This window comes from Microplitis demolitor, chromosome 8 (genome assembly GCF_026212275.2).
Source record: "Microplitis demolitor isolate Queensland-Clemson2020A chromosome 8, iyMicDemo2.1a, whole genome shotgun sequence".
NCBI classification, from domain to species: domain Eukaryota; kingdom Metazoa; phylum Arthropoda; class Insecta; order Hymenoptera; family Braconidae; genus Microplitis; species Microplitis demolitor.
In genome coordinates, this window is record NC_068552.1 from 17,215,901 (window position 1) to 17,236,688 (window position 20,788).

General features: G+C 36.1%; 2 protein-coding genes across 2 annotated transcripts in view; one reads left to right on the forward strand and one right to left on the reverse strand.

Annotated features, from left to right (window-relative positions):
* LOC103578838 (uncharacterized) overlaps nucleotides 1-12,859 on the forward strand; it is a 39,004-nt gene extending 26,145 nt beyond the window's left edge. Inside the window, exons 13-19 of the mRNA XM_008560043.3 lie at nucleotides 1,642-1,704; nucleotides 10,111-10,315; nucleotides 10,697-10,955; nucleotides 11,029-11,266; nucleotides 11,367-11,521; nucleotides 11,920-12,008; nucleotides 12,096-12,859. Of these exons, the coding sequence (XP_008558265.3) occupies nucleotides 1,642-1,704; nucleotides 10,111-10,315; nucleotides 10,697-10,955; nucleotides 11,029-11,266; nucleotides 11,367-11,521; nucleotides 11,920-12,008; nucleotides 12,096-12,264 (1,178 nt within the window). The 3' untranslated portion in view covers nucleotides 12,265-12,859. The remainder of the gene's footprint in view (nucleotides 1-1,641; nucleotides 1,705-10,110; nucleotides 10,316-10,696; nucleotides 10,956-11,028; nucleotides 11,267-11,366; nucleotides 11,522-11,919; nucleotides 12,009-12,095) is intronic.
* Nucleotides 12,860-13,885: 1,026 nt separating this feature from the next.
* Nucleotides 13,886-20,442, reverse strand: LOC103578883 (A disintegrin and metalloproteinase with thrombospondin motifs 20). The gene is made up of 12 exons (XM_014443156.2): nucleotides 19,487-20,442; nucleotides 19,190-19,320; nucleotides 18,964-19,056; nucleotides 17,717-17,952; nucleotides 17,469-17,618; nucleotides 17,134-17,377; nucleotides 16,885-17,054; nucleotides 16,404-16,819; nucleotides 15,747-16,006; nucleotides 15,413-15,678; nucleotides 15,091-15,346; nucleotides 13,886-14,146 (listed from the first exon to the last, which is right to left on the reverse strand). Exons 1-12 carry the CDS (start codon nucleotides 20,118-20,120, stop codon nucleotides 13,886-13,888), a joined length of 3,117 nt encoding a protein of 1,038 aa, XP_014298642.2. The 5' UTR covers nucleotides 20,121-20,442.
* Between the last annotated feature and the right edge of the window lie 346 nt (nucleotides 20,443-20,788).

Genomic DNA, 20,788 nt, shown 5'->3' on the forward strand with positions numbered 1-20,788 from the left:
GCGAAATGGAGTCAGCGCGTTACGGATCCTTGGCTTGCAACTTGCGTGTTGGAGGTCAAGATACCAATAGGACAGCTTGTCAAAGCACGATCTCGTCGCCAGGAGGAAGCGAACACAGTACCAGAGGAAAAGGAAGAAGTACTTCCGCCTCGCCGGATGTTCCAACTGGACGATTTTCCAGCGGTTCCCACTCTCGGGAATACTTTGTCGAGCACACTCGGCCGCGCAGTGTCAGTCCGTGTCGTGTGTCCACGTCCACCTGCAGTCTCGAGTCACTTCAGCATCGCAGCTATTCACCTGATCCCGAACACTACTGGCGCGCGTATTTGAATCTAGTTAAGCACGGCGCTGTTAAAAAATTGCGCGCCAAATTTGAAAGCCTTGAGGAGCTGTCAGGTGGGCGAGTTAAATTCACTCTGAGTCCGAAGCGTTTTCAAAGTGATCCGGAAATTACGCGTAATTTATTAAAAAAAACTGAGGTTAAAAAATCAACTGGATCGACGACAGTATTGAAGACTCAAGAAGTGCCAGATGTCGCTTGGTTAAGACGTAAATACGAGCCAGGGGCGGGAGCGAGGGGAAAAGCTAAAAGAAGACTTACTAGATCGCCACCAATCCCACGTATACCATTGAGATTTGAAGACCTCGCGATGCCGCACATAAATGTTATCAGCAAAACAGCAGAGCTTAAAGACAGCGCAATGTCCCGCTCCAGTTCGTCGAATTCCTTGGCCATTAAAGCCGAGACCGAGGAACTCGAAGCGCGGCGACCAGTCGGACGTATACGCGACAAGTTTGAGAAGGAGTTTAACTTGTCGGACAGCAGTAATACTTGCAGGGCCACATCTATTCTCGGTGAAATGTTCACATCAACGCCTGACGTTCATGAGCTTCGAGATATTGCGCCGTATCTCGCGGGTCGTTGGGTAGCCCACAAGTATCCCAGTCGTCGTGACAACGCCCGGTCTCTGTCACTCCCACCGGACCTCGAGTCTCGCTCCCTCGACAAAACCAAGATCAGCAACGTCAAGTCTTCAAGTCCCGGTAATTCTGCTTCCAATGTAAGTGCCAGTGGTAGTAACACCAGTGGCAGAACGACATTGCCAAGAGCCACTGACAAGGTCAAAGGACCACGTGCTGTCTCGGTGTCTCCAGTACGCTCTCGAACGCCAACGTCAATTCTGAAACAGCGGCAAGCGGATCCATTCGCTAATCAGCCCTTTGATCCGAGTAAACACCGACCCAAGTTTCGATATCAGCCACCGCCACCGACGCCGCCGCCACCCGATCCCGCCTCACTCAGACCAGAAACTCGAGCAACTTGGTGGCCAGCTATTCCGACCTACACCGCAAAGCCTACTGTTACCTTTGAAGGTCCGCACGCTCGTCACTAAACTACTATTCGTTGTCAACTATTAACTGTTACAATTAATTACCAAATGTTCTTATTATTATTATTATTATTATTATAAATTAAATTATAAAATTTATTAAATTCACTATCATAATCTCATCACATTATCGATAGATCAGGATGACATTTGTGGTTTTGTAAACTGTGTTACGGATTTAAATCACCTTTAAATATTTTTTTCGCTGATAAATCATTTTTGTTTTATTTTTTTTTTCGATCATTCATAGAGTACTCACACGCACCCCCTCCGCCGCCGCCGAAATCGCATCTCTGCAGGACCGAGTATCAAGGTAATGACTTAAATAAAAAATCGTTATGAGCCGATGCCTATATACTGATCTGTACTTAAAAATGCTTCGTCTTTACTTACTTTTCATTACTATAATAAAGTTTTTATAATTTTAATTAAAATTTAATATTGCGCAAAGAGTGAAATACAATATAGAATATAATGATTACACAAAATTTGATTACATAAAATGAATTAATATAATGTTCCATACATATATAATTTAAATAGCCGCCACGATGACGACGAGTTCATGGTTCGCTTATCAGCTGCGTGAGCGTGAGTTCAGTGAATATTAAGTTTCAACTGTTGGATCGATTTAACATGAGAGTTTTTATTTTGAAAGTTGAATTAAAATCCAATATTTAATATAACCAAACCGATTTCGTAACTAACGAACATTCCAAAATTAAATCTGAATTATCTTCTATTTACTAAACGTTAAACAATAATACTCATGAAAATTTACAATATAAATATATATTCATAAAATTATTTAATTGGAAGAATTTGTTTTAAATGTAACAGTAAAATTTAACAGATATCCCACGTGGGCATGGATCCAAACCCAACAGAGTAATGATACCGTGAATTCCGCCCGCGGAATGTAATACTGCATGTTGCACGTAATTAAATTTGTTTATTGTAATTGCTCTTGTGCGTATCAGTATCGCGATCGGAAATAAAAATATATAGACACTTATATTTAAACGATATCCCTTATGACGCATTAATTAACTTCCTAACAAAATGATGATAATTTAATGTGAGAATAATTTAAAAAATTTGTTTTGCTGACTGAAAAAATATTTTTAAAAAAAGGATGAGTTTATTCAACGCCCGCACTGTAAAAAGTGCATGTGGGCTTTACAAAGGAAACGAAATGAACGACAAACGTTGTTGGCGTAACACTACCGGAAATTACGTTGCTGGAGGAATTATTGCGTCGTACGCACGAGTGGTTTCAAATCCGTAGTGTCGAGTGTGGCCAGCGCTAATAAATGCGAGCTGAATAACGCATTTGGTTGTTCTGTGCTTTATTAGCCAATCGATACTATATGTTTTCGAGTAGATATATATATATACAGAGTGTAAATCTGCACACATTAATGTTTTCATCATTATAATAGTAATTATTATTATTATTATTATTGATCTTTTAGAGCGAATCATTGAAACAGGGGAAAGGCAGTCTTTAGAAATTTTTAACTAAATTTTGAAAGAGAAAAATTGAGTATTTAAAGTTTTTCTTTTATGCAAGGGAGCTAAGTAGGTGTGAGGTAAATTGGGTCACATAAATTTCCAAATTTAAAATCGACTTTTAAATAATTCAGTTAAAAATTTTTATTAGAAAATTAATTTATTCAAATTTTTTATTTACTGGATGTTTAGTGAAGCTAAAACATTTTGAGACGGCCCATTTTATCCCAAATTAAGTTTTTGGAAGACTAAGTCGTAATAAATATTCCGCATTTAGAATAAAAAAAATTTCTTGCATCGAAAATTTTTTTCTTACCTCAAAAAATTATTTTTCGTCCCAAAAAAATTTTTATCTTTACAATGCAAAAATTTTCTTGATGGGAGTAAAAATTTTTTGCGTCAAGAAATTATTTCTTTCTGTGTATAAAATATTTGGCGGCTTAAAAAAAAATATAAGTAAAAAAACAGTCATCATAATTTATTTTAAGGGAACCCGTTTTGTTCGTCTTCCACTTACAATAAATTCAATGACCTCATGTGTATAAGATGTGGAAAACAATCTCGCGAAAACATTAATCGAGTCTAACGAACGTCTCGAGGTTAATATTGCCTTGACCCGTGACAAATCGTCGCGATCAGCCGAGCGATACAATTCAACTTTTAAATTGCCTCCTTTTATCATCACTAACTACATGTACGTTTAATAATAATAATAATAATAAAAATAATAATAGTTGTAAAGCTGTTTAAATATTTTTTCGGGCACAATATAACGTGTGACATATCAGGGCCACCGCTAAAAATAGTATCAATATTTTTCCGCCTTTACTCCTTTCTGTAGTGTTGACGTAGAAAACTTCCAATGTTTGCTGTTATCCAAGCGCTTTTTTTTTTACGTAACGTCAAGTGGCTTATCAGCAAGTAAGAAGTGTATAAAAATACATAAATAAAAACTCGTCAACTCATCGTTTTTATTAACCTTGACCCGCTATAAATACTTAGCTTACAAAAGAGCAGCGAATAAAAGTTTTGATGCGATCATACATGCAGATTAACCGTCAAAAGTGACCTTTGAGCAAGTTTTAATCCCTCCCACCCACTACAAAGTACAAGTAATATCACAGTCGGGTTTACTTGAGACAAGAGAGCACTGAAATCAAGGGAATCACGGATCGCGTGTTTGTTTCACACCAAAATACCAATTTCGGTATACGTGCGGGAGGTATTTTAGTCTAATGTATATCGTATCGGGTTAATAACGGAAATACTTGAGCGTATACATGCACATTGGCATCCTTATCTAATCTTGTCGATAATAACCAAAGTGGTGGGCTTAATCAGCGGCATTTACCGCATTAGCGTCGTGCCAAGCGGAATACCGGCTTTACATAAATTTGTTTAATCATTATTTATTACAAGTGTTTTTTATTTTTTTAAAAAATTTTTTTTTTCCTTATTATTTTCATTGACTCTCTTGTTTTTGAGTGCATTCGCGGAATACCGCGTAATTTTATAAATGAATAAGTAGATAATGAGAAAGTAAAATAAAATTAGTGATCGGTGTGAGGCCGGGCTTGACAAAGGGTAAAAAATGAGTTTGAATAATTAGCAACGATGGGAATGTGCGGTAAATGAGCTGGTAAAGTGAAATCGTAGCGATGCAAATGGATCTCCGAGAGCAGACTGGTGCATATGTGAAGATAGAATGAGGATAAATGAAATGAAAGTAAAGGATAGTTGAAGTAGAGATAAAAGTATAGAGTAGAGTAGTGTAGAGAGTGGAGAGTAAAAGCTGGAGAGAAGAGAGTGGATAATAGTTTAAGAGTAAAATGTAAAGAAGGAAGTAAAGAGGAAGAGGGATATTTGTACATGCTAAAGGACGAGTAAAGAGATCGCTCTGTATTCTAGCCACGTAGCCAGCTCATTGGAATAGAATGATAGCTCGGGTGTGAGAGTGCAAGTAGCACCATTCTCAGCCTGTTATATGGAGCACAAAACTTTTAGCTCTTGTATTTCAGACAAAAAAATTGTTTCCGCCGTCTGTACACGCTTGTAATTAAAGTAAATATTTATTAAATAATTATTGTTTGTTCTTAGGGCGTTTAAGAGTTAATTGCTAAATTATAAAATTAGTCGGTGAGCTTATTGATTAAATACAAAAAAAAAAAAAAATAAATAAACTACAGCTTGTTAAAGTTTCATTTTCCTGTAGACTATTAGTGTTCAATTAGGTCGCTGCAGAAAATAATTAGCAGTGGCCCTATTGCTTTCTATTTCCCTCGCGTGTCAACGCGGCAATTAATTTTAATTTTACCGATAGACAAGGCTATTCCTCTTTTCTCCACTACATTTTACCTTTACGCTCCGATGGTTTACTTATTTTATTTTAAAAACTTTTATTCCTGTTTCTATTTCGCCTGGGAGCGACTGGAATACAAACTCGAACGGTTTAAGAACAACCAGAGTAAAAGCAATATCATCGGTATATATTTCCTCGGGCGGTTGAAATACGAGGGGTGTTAGCTGGTGAACTTGTCGTGCTCACAAAATCGACCCGACTCCATTATAAACCCACCCGACACAACCTTACAGCAACAGCCAGCACTCACCGTCAACTAACTACTGTACCATTAGCTACAATTTAATAACCCTCAGCGCTGATACTACCAGAGCCTCAAACCTCACTCACACTCGGCTAATGGACGATTTCTTCGATAATCTTTTCCCGCAATATATATTAAAAATAATAAATATATAAAATGTAATAAAAAAATATATAAAGTAAAGAAAAAAATTTTTTTTTTATTAAATCGTGAACTTGGTGGTATTGTTGTCATCTTTTCAACAGTTTCTTCAGACTTTTTAACAATTACCGAGCTCCAGCGGTATTGTATCCTCTATCCATTTAATTCAATGAATACCCAGACCCAGTACGAAAATGTCTCGAGATAAAACAAACTTTATATTAGACAACAAAAGATGCATAATAATAATTTAAGATTGAGGCTGAATTTAATTTTATAATTTTTAGCGTATTTAAAAATAAGGAGGGCGATCCTTCCGGCAGGCTGTTCTCGGTAGTCTGCATTCTCTTACTCTTGGTTGTTACTCGATAAGCAATCTGCGTCTTTCGCGATCGTGACGCTCCGCTGAGAACCTCTAGCAGCGTAGAAGCTCTAGCTGGCATCGTGAATGGCCCGCGAGTGATTCGTAACAGCCCCTCCAACCTCTCTACTCTAGACTCTACACTCTCTGTACTCGGTATTCTGCACGGACAATGTTGTAGGTAAACTCTATACACTGGCTGAGGCCATTGTCTTCCATTTGTAAGGCTTAAGGCCTTGTGCTCTTCTGAAAGATTGACCAGTCTCGCGAGTTTTGCTCCGCGGATCGTTCGCGCACTAGTCTCTAGCTCACATCACACTCAACACTTTACACTCCACATATCCGTACATCCAAGATCTGGAAAATCTGTCATTAAAATGTGCAAGTGTCAAGTGAGCTCTTGATAGTGATGTAACTTGACAATTAAATTTAAAAAAAAAAAAAACACATATATATTAATTAAAAATAAAATGATATCAAGTGGTGAGTCGAGATGTCGGGCTCCGATTCTACCTCGCGTTGAGGATCTAGAGCGTAGCCCGGAATGGATGGCCCTCACGTACGACATCAATAATCTCGAGAGAATGAAATCAGTGGGTGGCGCTTGGGCTGGGAAACTTGAGGACGCAGCAACAGCTACGCCAGTAATAACATCTAGTGCATCCCTGGGTTTATCGCTACGACAGCTGACAAACAGCCGTCCGGAGTCGGAGGTCAACGAGCCCCAGGTTATCTGCGTCCGAATGACCGCCAACGAACGTTCAGATTTGTTAAGTCGGGATTCAAAACCTCACAGCTCAAACCCCAGCCCCGATCCCACTCCCAGTTCAGCTCAATCTCCTCGTCATTATCATCAGCAGTATCAGCAGTGGAGTTGGAAACCACGTACAGAGTTCGAACGAAGTTACTTCACTGACAACAGTGCCCCTGACATTGATAAAGTATCTGCGCAAAGTGAGAACAGCCGATCTTATCGCACCTCCCAAAGTCCCCTGGATCCAGATCGGCTGCTGATAAACTCGGTTAAAAATGTTTTTCAAAAAGACTGGAACCGATCATCAATAAATGGTTTTTACAATAATAACAATAATAATTATAATAATAATAGTAATAGTAATAGTGGTATTGGTAAGGATTTAGAAAGTTTTGATGATGATAAGAGCCATAGATCGTACTACTCAAGCCCCGAGTACTCGGAGCAACCCGATAAACGTGATATCTTATTTAATCCTGGATCAGACGAATTTCGTGGTAGTAGAGAGCGACTACATGAGATATTTGAACACAACAGACTTTTGAGAAGGCGGTTCTTTGCCGATGATGCTAATACTAATCTAGTGGATGAGCCAGAGGATGAGGATGAGGCTGAGGATGCTAAAGCTATTGCTAAAGCGAAGGCCGCTCGAGGCGAAAGCATTCAAGGCTGTGCTGACGTAACTGATACAGACAACATACGAGTCTGCACGGATATTATGAAAACCCGATTGGAACTGGATATGCAGCAACAGTCTAAACATGTAACCAGCGGGTTCGGTAGCACCGAAACTCTGACAAGCCAGAGTAATCAATCAGTGAGCAGCAATGGACGTAAGTCACGAGCCGACTTTGATAATTCAATAGACTTTATTCCGGACTTTAAAAAGGATACACCCTTTGATAGATATCCCATCTCGGTTTCCGAGTACGGAGGCTATCAGAACCAGCGATTGGCTCCGAAACACGAGGAAATACCAGAGGATAATCGATCTGTCGGGTCTCGGGAGTGCACCAGACGGCACAGAGGCTCTGGATTATCCACGATTCAAACTACGGATTATGTGGATTGTTCCAGCGGCGGAGAAAAGTTCTTTGCTACTTACGTCAGGATTCGAGACTCTCCTGAGACACGAGTATCTCCACCCCCACCCCCAGCGCCTCTCGCACCGCTACGTAGAAAATCCGGTAAACCAGCCCCTGTCGATCTCACGAATCTCAACGCCAGACATTACGAGATCCATGAACGTCAGAGCTTGATGAAGAATTATATGGCGCTGGATACGACTTCGTCTTTACCACCGAATCTGTGGAACGAGCGAAAGCACAATAAAAATTTAAACTACCTGGGTTACGAGTCAGCACTCAGCGATGCGAAAAGCTGCTCTAGAACTGCCAGCGACGACAGAGACAGCAGAACCATCAGGAACACCGATGACCTAAGATCTCCCCAGCTTGTCAACAGTTTCAGCAACTCAATGCTTGACCAGTTGGTACCAGAGCCGTCTGATGCCTCAGTTGATGGTTCAAGGATCACGGATCGCGGAAAGTCAATTGACTCAACACAACCCGGAACCGGAAGCACGCTTCCATTGGTCTACGGACCCATTCCGTACAGTCAGTAGCACTCAGTTACTTAAATATTCACCAGAAAATAACATATTCATTCGGTACTCTAGCATGTCCACCGCAACTGCTCGGTTGGACGAACGCGATCTTCCAAAACCTATAAAAACAAACATTAAAAATATTCAACATTTTTATTTCCCATTCATATTTATATATATTTATATTTTTTTATTAAAATGACTTTCATGAGCCGGATAGTTGTCGTCATACAACCGAGCGCACGCGTACGCTACTCTTTCCATATACTAGAGTATTCAGTTTCAGTTGTGTCACGTTAACACCCAAGTACTCTCAACTATTTTTTATTTTACAAATGAAATATTCTGGCCTAGTTTTTTAAATTTATATATTTTTACCTCTACTCCCCCGACATGATAGTGAAATATACCCACTTAAATTATTGTCCAAGTCTTGCTCACTTACTCCAGTCTAATTCAACATTAAATTTTTAAATAAATTATTTTCTTAATATAACGATTACTTTTTATTGAGTAATAAAAAATAAGAGGCTGAAGGAAGGAAAGTATAAATATAAGTGATGTAATAATCGTTAAGTGAAAACCGTGTGATGTTTCATTCACGAGCCCATATACCGACACACTGTTTTCACTATGTAATATAGTGAATAATGCCACTATACATTCATACATATATATATAAATAAATAAATACATCTGATGCACTCAGAGCGAGATGCGGAAAAGTTTGCTTTTTATGTTACATCCTCTCATCAGACGTGATATAATGGTGCAATCTTAAAGCTGTTAAGTCTCAGTACACTTGAAGTATGTGTACCATGTACATGAACAATTAAGCAGACTTGACTGCTACTCGGTGTATGCCTCCAGCAATATCATGAGGGAAATTAAAAATATTTTTTTCTAGTTTTAAATTTAAATTAATCCCGCGCGAGGGAAAAATTTTCCGGGTCTAGAACATTCACAAAAACACCTGTCTAGACATCTCTGTGTATCAGTCGGGTCATTTTTTTTTCTTCACTGAAATACTGGAGAAAAAAAATTTTTTTAGTCCTTGATCCTTCGCAGATACATGTCCTGGGCATCACGATGTAAAGTCGCTGGCCATCTTTGTCTATCAATCGGCTTTTTTTTATTCCACCTACTGATTATCATCCCGTGTAATTTTCCAGTCTCTTCCAATATAAAATTCTAGAAAACTAGAGTTCATATGTCGCGCGCAAGCGCACGGGTCGCTTTTCATATATATTCATTTTAATTTTTATATTGTTGTGCAAATTTCATATATTTTTATGCGGTTTTGAGCCTTTAGCCAATCACGTTACCAATAGTTTGGGTTTGCATATTTTTTATGTCTTTTATACCACAAATATAATAAAATAAAAGCTATAGAAAAAAATAAAAAATATATTTTTATGCAAATGTAATTATACTTTGCGCTCAAAGCCGTAAAGAAGCCATGGGAACTAATACTTTGGTGACTAAATGCGTTAGCTAATTGTAAGCCAACCAGTAAACTGGGTTATTCAAACGCGATCAGCAGAAATTGTAATTAAAATTTTTTACCCAGTGATTAATAACATTTAATTTTTTTTTAATTTTTTATTTAGTCAGTATAAATCCTTGATTTAAATAGAAAGAAATAGTGTTATGTTATGTGTACTGTATGCACTGTACTAGGAAAATTAAAATGTAAGAAGTAATGGAACAAGAGAGGAAATAAAATAATTTGTCTTGTGCAGAATCACCGAGACGATATGTCGAGGGTGAGGTGACGATTCATTATCGTTCTCCAGTCCGTGCGGAAGCTAAGGAAATTCTTAGCGAAGAAGAACTTGCACGGAGGAGTGCCGAGAATATGCGCCGAGTTTATCAGGAGGAGAGACGGAGAAAATATCTCCAAGAGTTGCACGACATAGATTCCCGTCGACATACTGATAACTTTATGTAAGTTTATACTGAATATTTAATACGTTAATTAAATTAACTACTAACTGTCAAATCTGACAATGTCATTTAATCTGTCCCGATGTATTTGGCTAATATATATAATATATATAATCCATATATAATTCCCTTTTATGAGCGGGGTTATAAATGTTTGAATGCCTCTTGTATTCTTATTGAATATTTAATTTACTCTGCTGCTAACTTATTTAAGCTGTCAGAGTTTGGCGTAAATTTAGCGCAGCATTAACATAAAAATGCAAATGTAAAATTACTTTAAATGACATTTTAAAAGAATAATTAAATTAAATATATATTTTTATGATTTTACTGACAATTTAAGAGTTATAATTTTTGGGTTTTCGTTATTATTAAAAATAGACCATCGCAAAAGTCTCCGATACCATTGAATCGGTACGACGATTTTGTGGATGACATGAGTTATAGAAGTAGATCTCAAGAGCAAACTCCCGAGCCGCGACTTGTCGCACGAGCGATGTACAATTTTGTGGGACAGACATCGCGTGAATTGTCATTCCGGCGAGGTGACATAATTCTCATTCGCCGGCAAATTGATAAAAATTGGTACGAAGGTGAACATAATGCTATGATCGGTCTCTTTCCTCTAAATTATGTCGAGGTAAATAAATTTACTGCAATTTTATTTTTTTTTTTTATTGAAACGTTTATTAAATTGTCGCTTATTATTTTAGGTCTTGCCGTTTGAAGGAATGAGATCGACCCCGAAAAAACCCTACGAGGGTCAAGCACGTGCTAAATTTAATTTCATCGCTCAGACGAACCTCGAGTTGTCTCTTGTGAAGGGAGAGCTCGTTGTGTTGACAAGAAGAGTTGATGACAATTGGTTCGAAGGACGGATTGGCAGTCGCAAAGGCATATTTCCTGTTACTTATGTTGAAGTTATCATGGAACCGGGACAACACCGACCCGGTAATTAAATAAAAACTGTCTTGTTTACTTTATAAAAGTAATAACAAATAAATATAATATTTTTTAATTTAAAATTTCAATTATTTTAAATTTACGTCAGAAACACCCGTCTCCAGTAAACCAGTTGCGTCCCCAGCGGCTCACAGCATGCTGTCCAATGGTACTGCCAGCGGTAAATTGAGCATGGGGCCTCATCACTACACACCCTCGATACCTGTTAAAACTACTTCTACTGAGCCTCAATATATATCACTGGTAAATTTTTTTTTATCTTTTCAACCCTAACTCTTCTTCAAATAAAATTAAATATTCAAACTTCTATTTATTAATTAGCAATAAAATAACTACTCTGATATTTTTACTTTACTACCAGAGTAAAGGCATGGGGCAATTTGGGCGACCTATAATTTTGAATCTAAATTTTTTTCTCAAAATTAATTCAATAATATTTTTAACATAAGGGAGGTAAAAAATTTTTTTTATTTCGAAAATGTTTTGATGTTCATTTTACCTCTAGTTTGAATTTTTTCATAACTGGGTCATATGTAAATCGAAAAAATTCTCTGGGCCCATTTTGCCCCTTGTTCCTGTGATATTTATTTCTAAAAATCTGTACGGGGCTAGTGGTTTTAATGAACTGTTTGGGTTTGCAGCCACGTATTGGTGTCACTGAACGCAACAAATTGCACGTTGCACCTGTCAACGAAACATTGCACATCGACACACACTCGGATACGTTACCGTGAGTTATTTAAATGAGTTATTTAAAAAACGTTTTTAGTTTTTTATTATTTTATTTAAATTGAAAGTAACAAAATAATGAATTTAGATACCGAGCGCTGTACAATTATCGGCCGCAGAACGAGGACGAGCTGGAATTGAAAGAAGGCGACACAGTCTTCGTGATGGAAAAATGCGACGACGGATGGTTCGTTGGTTCAAGCCAAAGAACTGGTTACTTCGGCACCTTCCCGGGAAATTACGTCGAGCGATTGTGAGACGAGGCGAGTCCTCGCTGGCCCGTGCCCGCGGGGAGGTACCGATTCCCCAAGAGTGTTCCCGTTGAATTACCAAAGGAGTCATCGAGAAAAATCGAGTATCGCTGTTAGTTAATCCAACCCTAACAATAATTAGTTAATAATTAATAATTAATAACACAAGTCATTAATAAATTTATTTTGATTGTTTATTATTATATTATTTAATTAGATATTTAAAGCTTCAAAGGTCTTCCACGACTTATTTTTTACGTCGGAATATTATTTGATAGCGTAGCATTACACCAAATAATAAAAGTTAATGATTAACATTTAAGTTTTAATTAATTAATTTACGGACTAACGTCTAATGTGTAAGTAGTGTAAGATATTTATTGTTTACTTCCATTGAGATGTCTCAGAATTTAAATTACAATGATGATGACGCGGTTTGTTGGAATTAGCAATTAAATGCTAAATAAATAATTAATAATAATACTAATTAATAATAATGATATTAATGTTGAGTCTGTTGTGCAACATGTGTATCAAATAATCACGAATTTCTCGTTACCACATACCAAAATATATAAATAAATCTATACAAATATATAAATATATATTGTCGTTGATAGTTCTGTTGATTGAGAATTAAAAACTAAGGAACTATGATGTAAAACATTAAAACCAACCCATCTTAAGCTTCCTCGGATAAAAAAAGAATCAATAGCACTCATTAATAAAAATAATATATTATTTATTAATTGTTATAAACTTTTGCTAAGATAATTTAAAAGAAATATATCTGCCTGGCAGTTGCAGGTCGCATCCAAATTGATATTTTTGTGAACACTATTATATATATACCTAAGCTTATATTAGTTCTTAGATGGTAATTACTCAGTAGCAATTAAAGTTTCGAGTTGGCTGGGCCTCGAGCAGCTTTTTAAAAATATAAATATTGAGGTGAGGTGTCTTTACATAAATATTTAAATATCACATTATAATTGTATGTAATTTTTATTTATTTATGATAATTGTCGACGCCTACATATGATAGTTTATGAATTGACAATACGGAGTTATTAATTAATTAATTAACTCGTTAATTGTAAATGTAAAAATATCTAAATAAATAAATAAATATATTTGTGGCCAACTAAAGGCCTGTTGCGGAGAGACCGCGATTTTTATGCAATATTTAATAAATAACTATTGTAATTTTTATAATAAATAAATTATCAAACATATCGATGATAATTCAGCGACAGGATTTATATTCATTTTTATTATTGATAAAGTATATATATAAATATAAATTATAAATCGTTTTATATATCATCTAACTCATTAACAAATGCATGAATTGATAAGGAAAAAAAAACGTTATTGTATTGTTGACTTTAAATTTTATTTTTATTTTATTTATTTGTAACGCATGTCGCAAATAGCCGTTGTTGTCATTAAACATTGTAAGACTTTTAATGAGAAATAAATAAAAAACAAAACTAGAACATTATTTTATATTATGAAATTTTAATTTTAAAACCGCGGCCTGGGTTCGAATCTCCGACCCTGCAAGCAGACACTGGAATTTACCAATAATGGATAAAATTTTTTTTATAATAAAAATATATATAAATTAATGTGAACACACTCGACAACAGTTTCTGGGAGCACAAGTTTTTTTTCTGGATCTAATACAGTAGCGACTTTTATCTTTACTACATAATTTTTTACAGTTATTATTATTTTTATTTTTACTGCTGTTATTGCTATCATGGAGTTTATCTTGACAAGCCTGTAATTCATTCGGAAGACTATTATGACGGCAATCAAACAAATCTTTTTCTCGTACACAACGAGCTCGTGACTGCGGACCATGACCACAAGCTTGTAAACACTGAAAGAAAATTTAATAAAAAAAAAAAAATAAGTACAGGTTGATATTAAGGAGGTTCTATAGTAATTTTTCTCTGTTTTTCTCTAAATAAAATCCTCTAAATCCAAAATTAAAAACGAGATTTAATGCTTTATTTTATAATGTAATGTAATGTGTTTCTTTATCAGCGTTAGCTACTTTATATACATATATATTTCATCAAAATAAAAATAAGATAACGTTGAAATACAATAATAATACAATAATTTACTATCTTATACAATTATGACTAAAATTAGGTTCAAAAAGTATATTAACCCTAATCCCAGCACCCGCAAATTTTGAACATGGGTTATTAGCATCCAGCGCTCATTTAATTATGTTATTATACAAGGAAAAATCTCAAAAAAATTCGTAGATCTTGTTTGGACTCCTAACTATGCAATAGAGTTGAAGCCAGTCCCGGAAATCCCCTTTTCAATAAACATTTTCATGAAAATTCGGAGGCATGTAGGCTGCTTACAGTAGAATATTTGAAAATTCATAGACGCAAACGACCCATATTCAAGGGATTAGGGCTAAATATATATGAAATTGCAGTGTTATTTTTTATGCAATATTTCAGTAAACATTTGAAATTAGTCAGCTTTGTTTCCATTCTAATATTATTAGGCAGATCATTGTACCACGTATATCGTCGATAAACGATAGTTTTATCAGCACGACGTCTTCGTATTTTTAATCGTGATTAAGTTGTCATTACGGGTAAAGTAATCTGCGTTTTCATTTTTCACAAATATTCATTTGCCTAAAAGAAAAACGTGGACAGTTTCCATTTACTGTTTAAGTGCAACAAGAATAGTATCAGTAGTCGACTTGAGTGTGAGAGTAAAAAGTCCTGACCTCTTTTAAGGAGTAAATTAATTTGAAAATCGAGTTTATATTTATGAAAAATAAATATTTACCGCGGACCAGTTAGCGTCGATGAAATAGCCTTGGCAAGAAAACCTATTGCAGTTTTGTTTATTTACCGGCGCTTGATACTCTGCGCAACTACCATGGGACATCATTGCCCGATACACCAGCTGTTTATTTTCATTGGTAACCTCATTATCGGGAAATGATGAATGAACACAATAAACTTGCCTCAGCTGGACACCTGTCGATCCGCAGCTCTTTGAACAGCTCTCCCACGGACCAGTGATCCACTTAAACTGGCAACTGCGTCCAATTTATCAATCAATCAGTCTCTTTTTAAATCGAAAATAAAAAAATAAAGGCATTTACCTAATGCTATTACACTTGTCCATCTGCTGCACGGGTTTCATTATCAACGAGCACTTTTTTTTGTTAACAATACGACCAGTTTGTTCATTTTTGCAGGCGACAGTCCGGTAACGGACCCCCCCGCCGCAAGATACCGAGCAGGGACTCCATCCTCCTAAAAACCACGAGTACTTGTCACTCGTTTCTTCTTTTTTACGATCAATCGTATAACGGAAGCTTATCAAAACCACCCCTCCCCTACTTTTATAGTCCCCCGGGACCTTCACCTTAAATTAAATACCACTCAGATTAATTTTTATTTAAAAAATCAAGAAAAAATTTAAAAAAAAGTTACCGATATCGTCACTGGAGCCAAAGTCGGACCACGTCCACTAATTTTAACCAAATTACCAGTTTTCTTAATTGTAAATCCCGTTCCCTCAACAATAATAATTGATTCACTGACTCCGTCATAGAAAAAGAAGTGAACATCATGTCGTTTCCGTTTACCATCACGAAATATAAGTTTTACAGTTTGATTCCCAATTGAAATAATTTTCAAATCAACAGATATGTCATAGGAGCCTTCAGGTACAACTGCCACACGTGTGGAAGCTGGAATATAATAGAATATAAATTATAACTTTAATACTAACAATTGTCATAATAATAATAACGATGATAACGGATTAAACAATAAATATGACTAGTATAACGGGGTAGAGATATATAACCGTACAAACAGTTAGCTGTCGTATAGATATTGTATAAATTAAACTCCCCAGGGACATGACAATCACGTTCAATAATCTCAGTAGCTTGAAGCTATCGAAAAGTTCCCTCAAAGTTCCCAGTGCGGGAACCTCAACGCTAATGTTTGTCTAAAGACAAACTTTGGTTTAAACTTAGTAAGATATTACACGAGTACTTGCACATCACGCTTGAAAATACAATTATTGCGCTATTGATTAGCCTACATACACATATACATGTTTACATAAGTAGTATATACTTTGGCGAATTTTACGCTGAAAGTTGTTACTGATAGAGGCGCAAGTTGAATTATCTCCGTCGCAGTTTCCACAGGCGTCGAGCCGTTTTTCCGAGGACAAGACCCGATCGCAGCCCATTGAATAGCATTTTCCTTTAATGCAAATGTCTGTCGAGTTGTAGGAACAGGGCGCGCCGTCGGACACAAACTCGCTGCTAATGTAAATGCTCCCGGTACCGGCATTTCTGCATATCAGCCGGCACTTTAGTTTATCGTCTTCTATGTAATGGGGCAGCCAAGTCATGCGTAATTTTCCTAGACCCATATTTTGCCGCGCACATTGTTCTTGTCGCAGGTCGCTTTTTTGCGGGCAGTCTTGTTGGTCGCAGATAATGAACTCTTTGTTGGGGCCTTCGCAATCTTTTCCACCGAACGGTCTGAAAAATTTGAAATTTTAATTCAAATAGATGCTAATTAGTTGACTAATTTTAGTGGGACTTACATGGGATTATTGCAATAGCGATAGCGAACAATTACTCCTAGGCCACAGGTTGCTGAGCATTTTCCTTGGGACCAAGGACTCCAGCCCCCGTTTATTGAAATATTTTTTTGTAGTAAAGCTAATTGGAAATTATTCTCTCTTATTGATTGGCAGTATCCTTTAACACACCACTAAAAATATAAATCAATCGTAAAATTTTTGGATAAATAAATAATAAATTTAAAAAAAGGCTTTTGTTTGGTGACTTACTTTGTTTTTACCACATGGTGTTCCGTCTAGAGGAGGTCCTTTCTTTGTTTTGCATACTTTATTAACATCCTTGTGAGCACACCACAGGTGAGCACAGAGACCCGTTAAATCAAGGCGCTTACAAAGCTCGTAGCCTTCGCCAAATTCCATGCGACACTGCTCGTCCATTGTAAATTTATCAGGAAATGATTTTAAATACGTCGCATTATTTACGTCTGGGTAATTATTTAAACATGTCCATTGTCTATTAATTAAATTTACTGGCTTAATTAACAAATTGAATGACTGAATACTCTTAAATAAATTTTATTAATTATTAATTAATAATAATAAACCTGGAATGATAATGAAATTCTTTTCTTGAGCAAAAAGACCAATGGAACTGATGAAAAGTAGCAGCGACAACAGGTGCCATGACACTGCCAGTGGTTTCGTGGGCACAAGAATTATCGACGGCTTGGCCTCCATCATGGGTAAGCCCTAAGCTGATTAATCGAGTGAGTGATGAACCACAAGTTTAAGATAATAAATAATCCATTAAATAAATGAGGTAGAGTATTGAGATTGTATTGAGTTTACTAACATATGAGCCAGCTCGTGAGCGATGATAAAAGCACTTGTCAAACCTTCGTCACGGTTCAGCGCACATGATCTCGCTGGATCACAGACGCCCGAGACTGGAGCGTACCCAGACGGGCCACCGATGTCTAATCTCGTCAACCAAATTGCCACGTCGTGAGCTTTATTTGTTGATAAAAGGATCCGCCGGTTCCACCTGTTGACATTCTCCAATGACTTTCGGGCATTACCCTGACGAATCTGAAGAAATTAACCATTGATACACTTATGAAATTTATTTATTTATTTTATCAAATATTTTCAGCTGAAAGTTTCTCGGAAACAAAATCTCTAAGTAAAAACTACACTGCAGATTGATGCACTACTATCTAATCTAGCGAAATGCGTTTCAAAGATAGTACCGTTCGTCGACTTGAGTGTGATAAAAAAAAGTGCAGACCAGAGTCAAAAAACAAATTTGGATTTGTTTCAAAGTTATCAATAAGGTTTTTGAGGATCAATTTAGTTTAGAATTTTAAAATTGACAACAGTATAGAAAGTTAGTCTAGTTTAGTCTTCAAAGTAGTAGTCGCGACTAATTTTACTACTTTGAGGACTAAATGATGACTCCTTAAAGATGTCATTTTTAATAACTCTAATAAGACGTCAGTTTTATTATGTCTAAATGTATTCTTTTTTTAAATTCTTTATGAAGTTAAAATTAGGAGCTCCTTAAGACGTCTTGGTAAATTCATAATGAAGTCTTATTTACGAAGTCAGAAAAAAGAACTCTGTGAGAACTCTTTTTAAAGACGTCTTAGTGAGTTCGCTAGGTGGCTCATTCGACATCTTAAGACCTTCTCAAAAATTTCTTTAAGACGTTGATGAGACGTCCAAATCATAAATAGAAATTCATTCAGAACTCATCAAGATGTCATTTTGCTATCAGAGTACTCAAAAGATACAGGAATAATTTTGTTCACATTAGAACTTCAAAAGTCTCCGACGTATTCTCTTCCCTTCCTTTTCTATCTAAAATTGTTCAAAGTTCAAAGTATAACTTTTCATTAATTGAGAATTTTGAGGTCTTAATTATAATTTAATATCAATAAATTATTCGCATTAGACCTCATCGTTCTCATTGAAGATTTTGAGTACTAAAGTTACTTTCCGGTAATAAAATATCAAAGGAATTGAGGCTTTTGAGGACTAAACTATAATTTGTTTTTTAACTCAGCGACCCCTCTTTTGATAAATTAATCACCAACTTACCATTGAATCTTTTTTATCAACGTAAAAAATAATCCTCAGAATTACGAGAGTAAGATTTGCTTCAAGGGACGGGTGGCTGTAGATCGCACTGACCTAAATAAAAAATAAATTACATTACGGTAATAAGTAATGACATTCATTTGAATAAATGCTACATTATTAAATGAAATTATGAAAATTTATTATCATTATCATTGAAATTGCAAAGACAAGTCTTAGTACTTACGATGTTTAGTAGAGCAAAAATATATTGCTGTACCCGCTCGCCGTGAAAGTCTATCACCGAGTAATCAACAGCGACTCCAAGCTCGAGCCATTGTGCTGGTGATGTCTTTGTGTCACCTACAACAGGTCTCTCTGTACAGAAAAATAAAAAACCGGAGTTTTAAATTAAAACTTTTATCTGCGAAACAAAAAAAATATTAAAGTACTCTGACACTCGACTAGTACTTGGTACAAAGTACTTCGTCCGTTCTAATTAATATTTTGTTTAAACGAAAAAACTTTAGCGAATATTTCTTACTCAGATATTTGTACTTCATTAGCAGCGGGTTGGTCAAGTTTGATTGCTCATCTCCATCTGTAATAAAATCTCTTGGACCAGGCTCTTTTTGAACATTAGTTGGACCGATGTCTTGGTAGAGATCGAAAGTGTCATCGGTCAGATCAATAAAACTGTTGTGGAAATTTGAATCCTGTCTTTTAACTTTTGGGGGCTTTATTTCTTGGAGAAGGTGGCTGCCGTTCGCCGTCGGCTGGAGAGTGAACGTGCTCTCGTTGAACAATAGGATGATGTAAAAATGCTCGTCGCAAATAGTCATTATAGTTTGGGAACTAGTCCGCTGGACGTGGCCTTTAAAAAACTTGCAATTTTCCGCGGACTTCGGGTTGAGATCTTTAAGAATCGGGTCAGAAGTGACCCAGCTTAGTGTGGGAGGCACCAATTGAATCGCGATACGATTTTTCAAAATCCAATTGCCTACTGACACGTAAACGTCACTTGATTTTGAATCGGCGGATCTGCGCGAGCGTAAATCCGGCGATAAAATTTTAGGAATGATGCAGCCATGATTTATCACGTGAAATTTATTATTTTCGGTGGCAGCGATGTAATTAATGGATGTAAAAATAATTATTAATGAAATTATTTTATTCATAATGTCGTCATAGCTGAATATAATTTAACACTGCACTATAAATTGCGTTTGTTGGTTTGTGTAATATTTTAAAGGTATTAGAAAAAAGGAAAGAAAAAAAAGGGGTTTTGTTTGATAGCAAAAAAAAATTTTTATGATTGCGAAATGTATTTAAAAAGAGATGTGTACATAGATGGAGATGTAAATGAAATAACAAAAAGTCACAAACGTTCACGTCATTGAAAATTATCCGAGCGAACAAAGAATAACGAAGCATTGGTTAATTGGTTTTGTCGACGTTTTCGTAGTGCCGACGGTTGTGCTAACTGCAACTGGCAGCCACATGCTCGATTCTCGCAATAAATGGGAATGCAGACGTGCACTTTGGTGACGCTTATAATGATAATAATAATAATGGAAATAAAAATTTAAAGCTGGTAGATCGTGGAATGAGAGAAAGGAGAGATAAAAAGAAAGAGAACATTCATGTATCAAGTGGTTCTCTAATAATGCAGTCTCTGTATCTATATCTGTATGTACATATGAATGCAACCATGGAAACTAAATAAAAATAAGCGAAGAAAAAATTATCTAAACTATGTCACGAGCATGAAGATATCGTGATATCGAGCAGACTTTTTTTAAACGTACGATTAGTATTGATAAATGATTTGTTCAATTAAATATAA

Bases quoted from the DNA above. Each gene is read 5' to 3' on its own strand.
- LOC103578883 (XM_014443156.2), bottom strand. From the start codon at position 20,120: ATGAATAAAATAATTTCATTAATAATTATTTTTACATCCATTAATTAC. The intron at 16,820-16,884 runs GTAAGTCCCACT...CAAATTTTTCAG, and splicing joins CGCTATTGCAATAATCCCAT to ACCGTTCGGTGGAAAAGATT. The intron at 16,007-16,403 runs GTATATACTACT...ATTATATTCCAG, and splicing joins TCAGCGTAAAATTCGCCAAA to CTTCCACACGTGTGGCAGTT.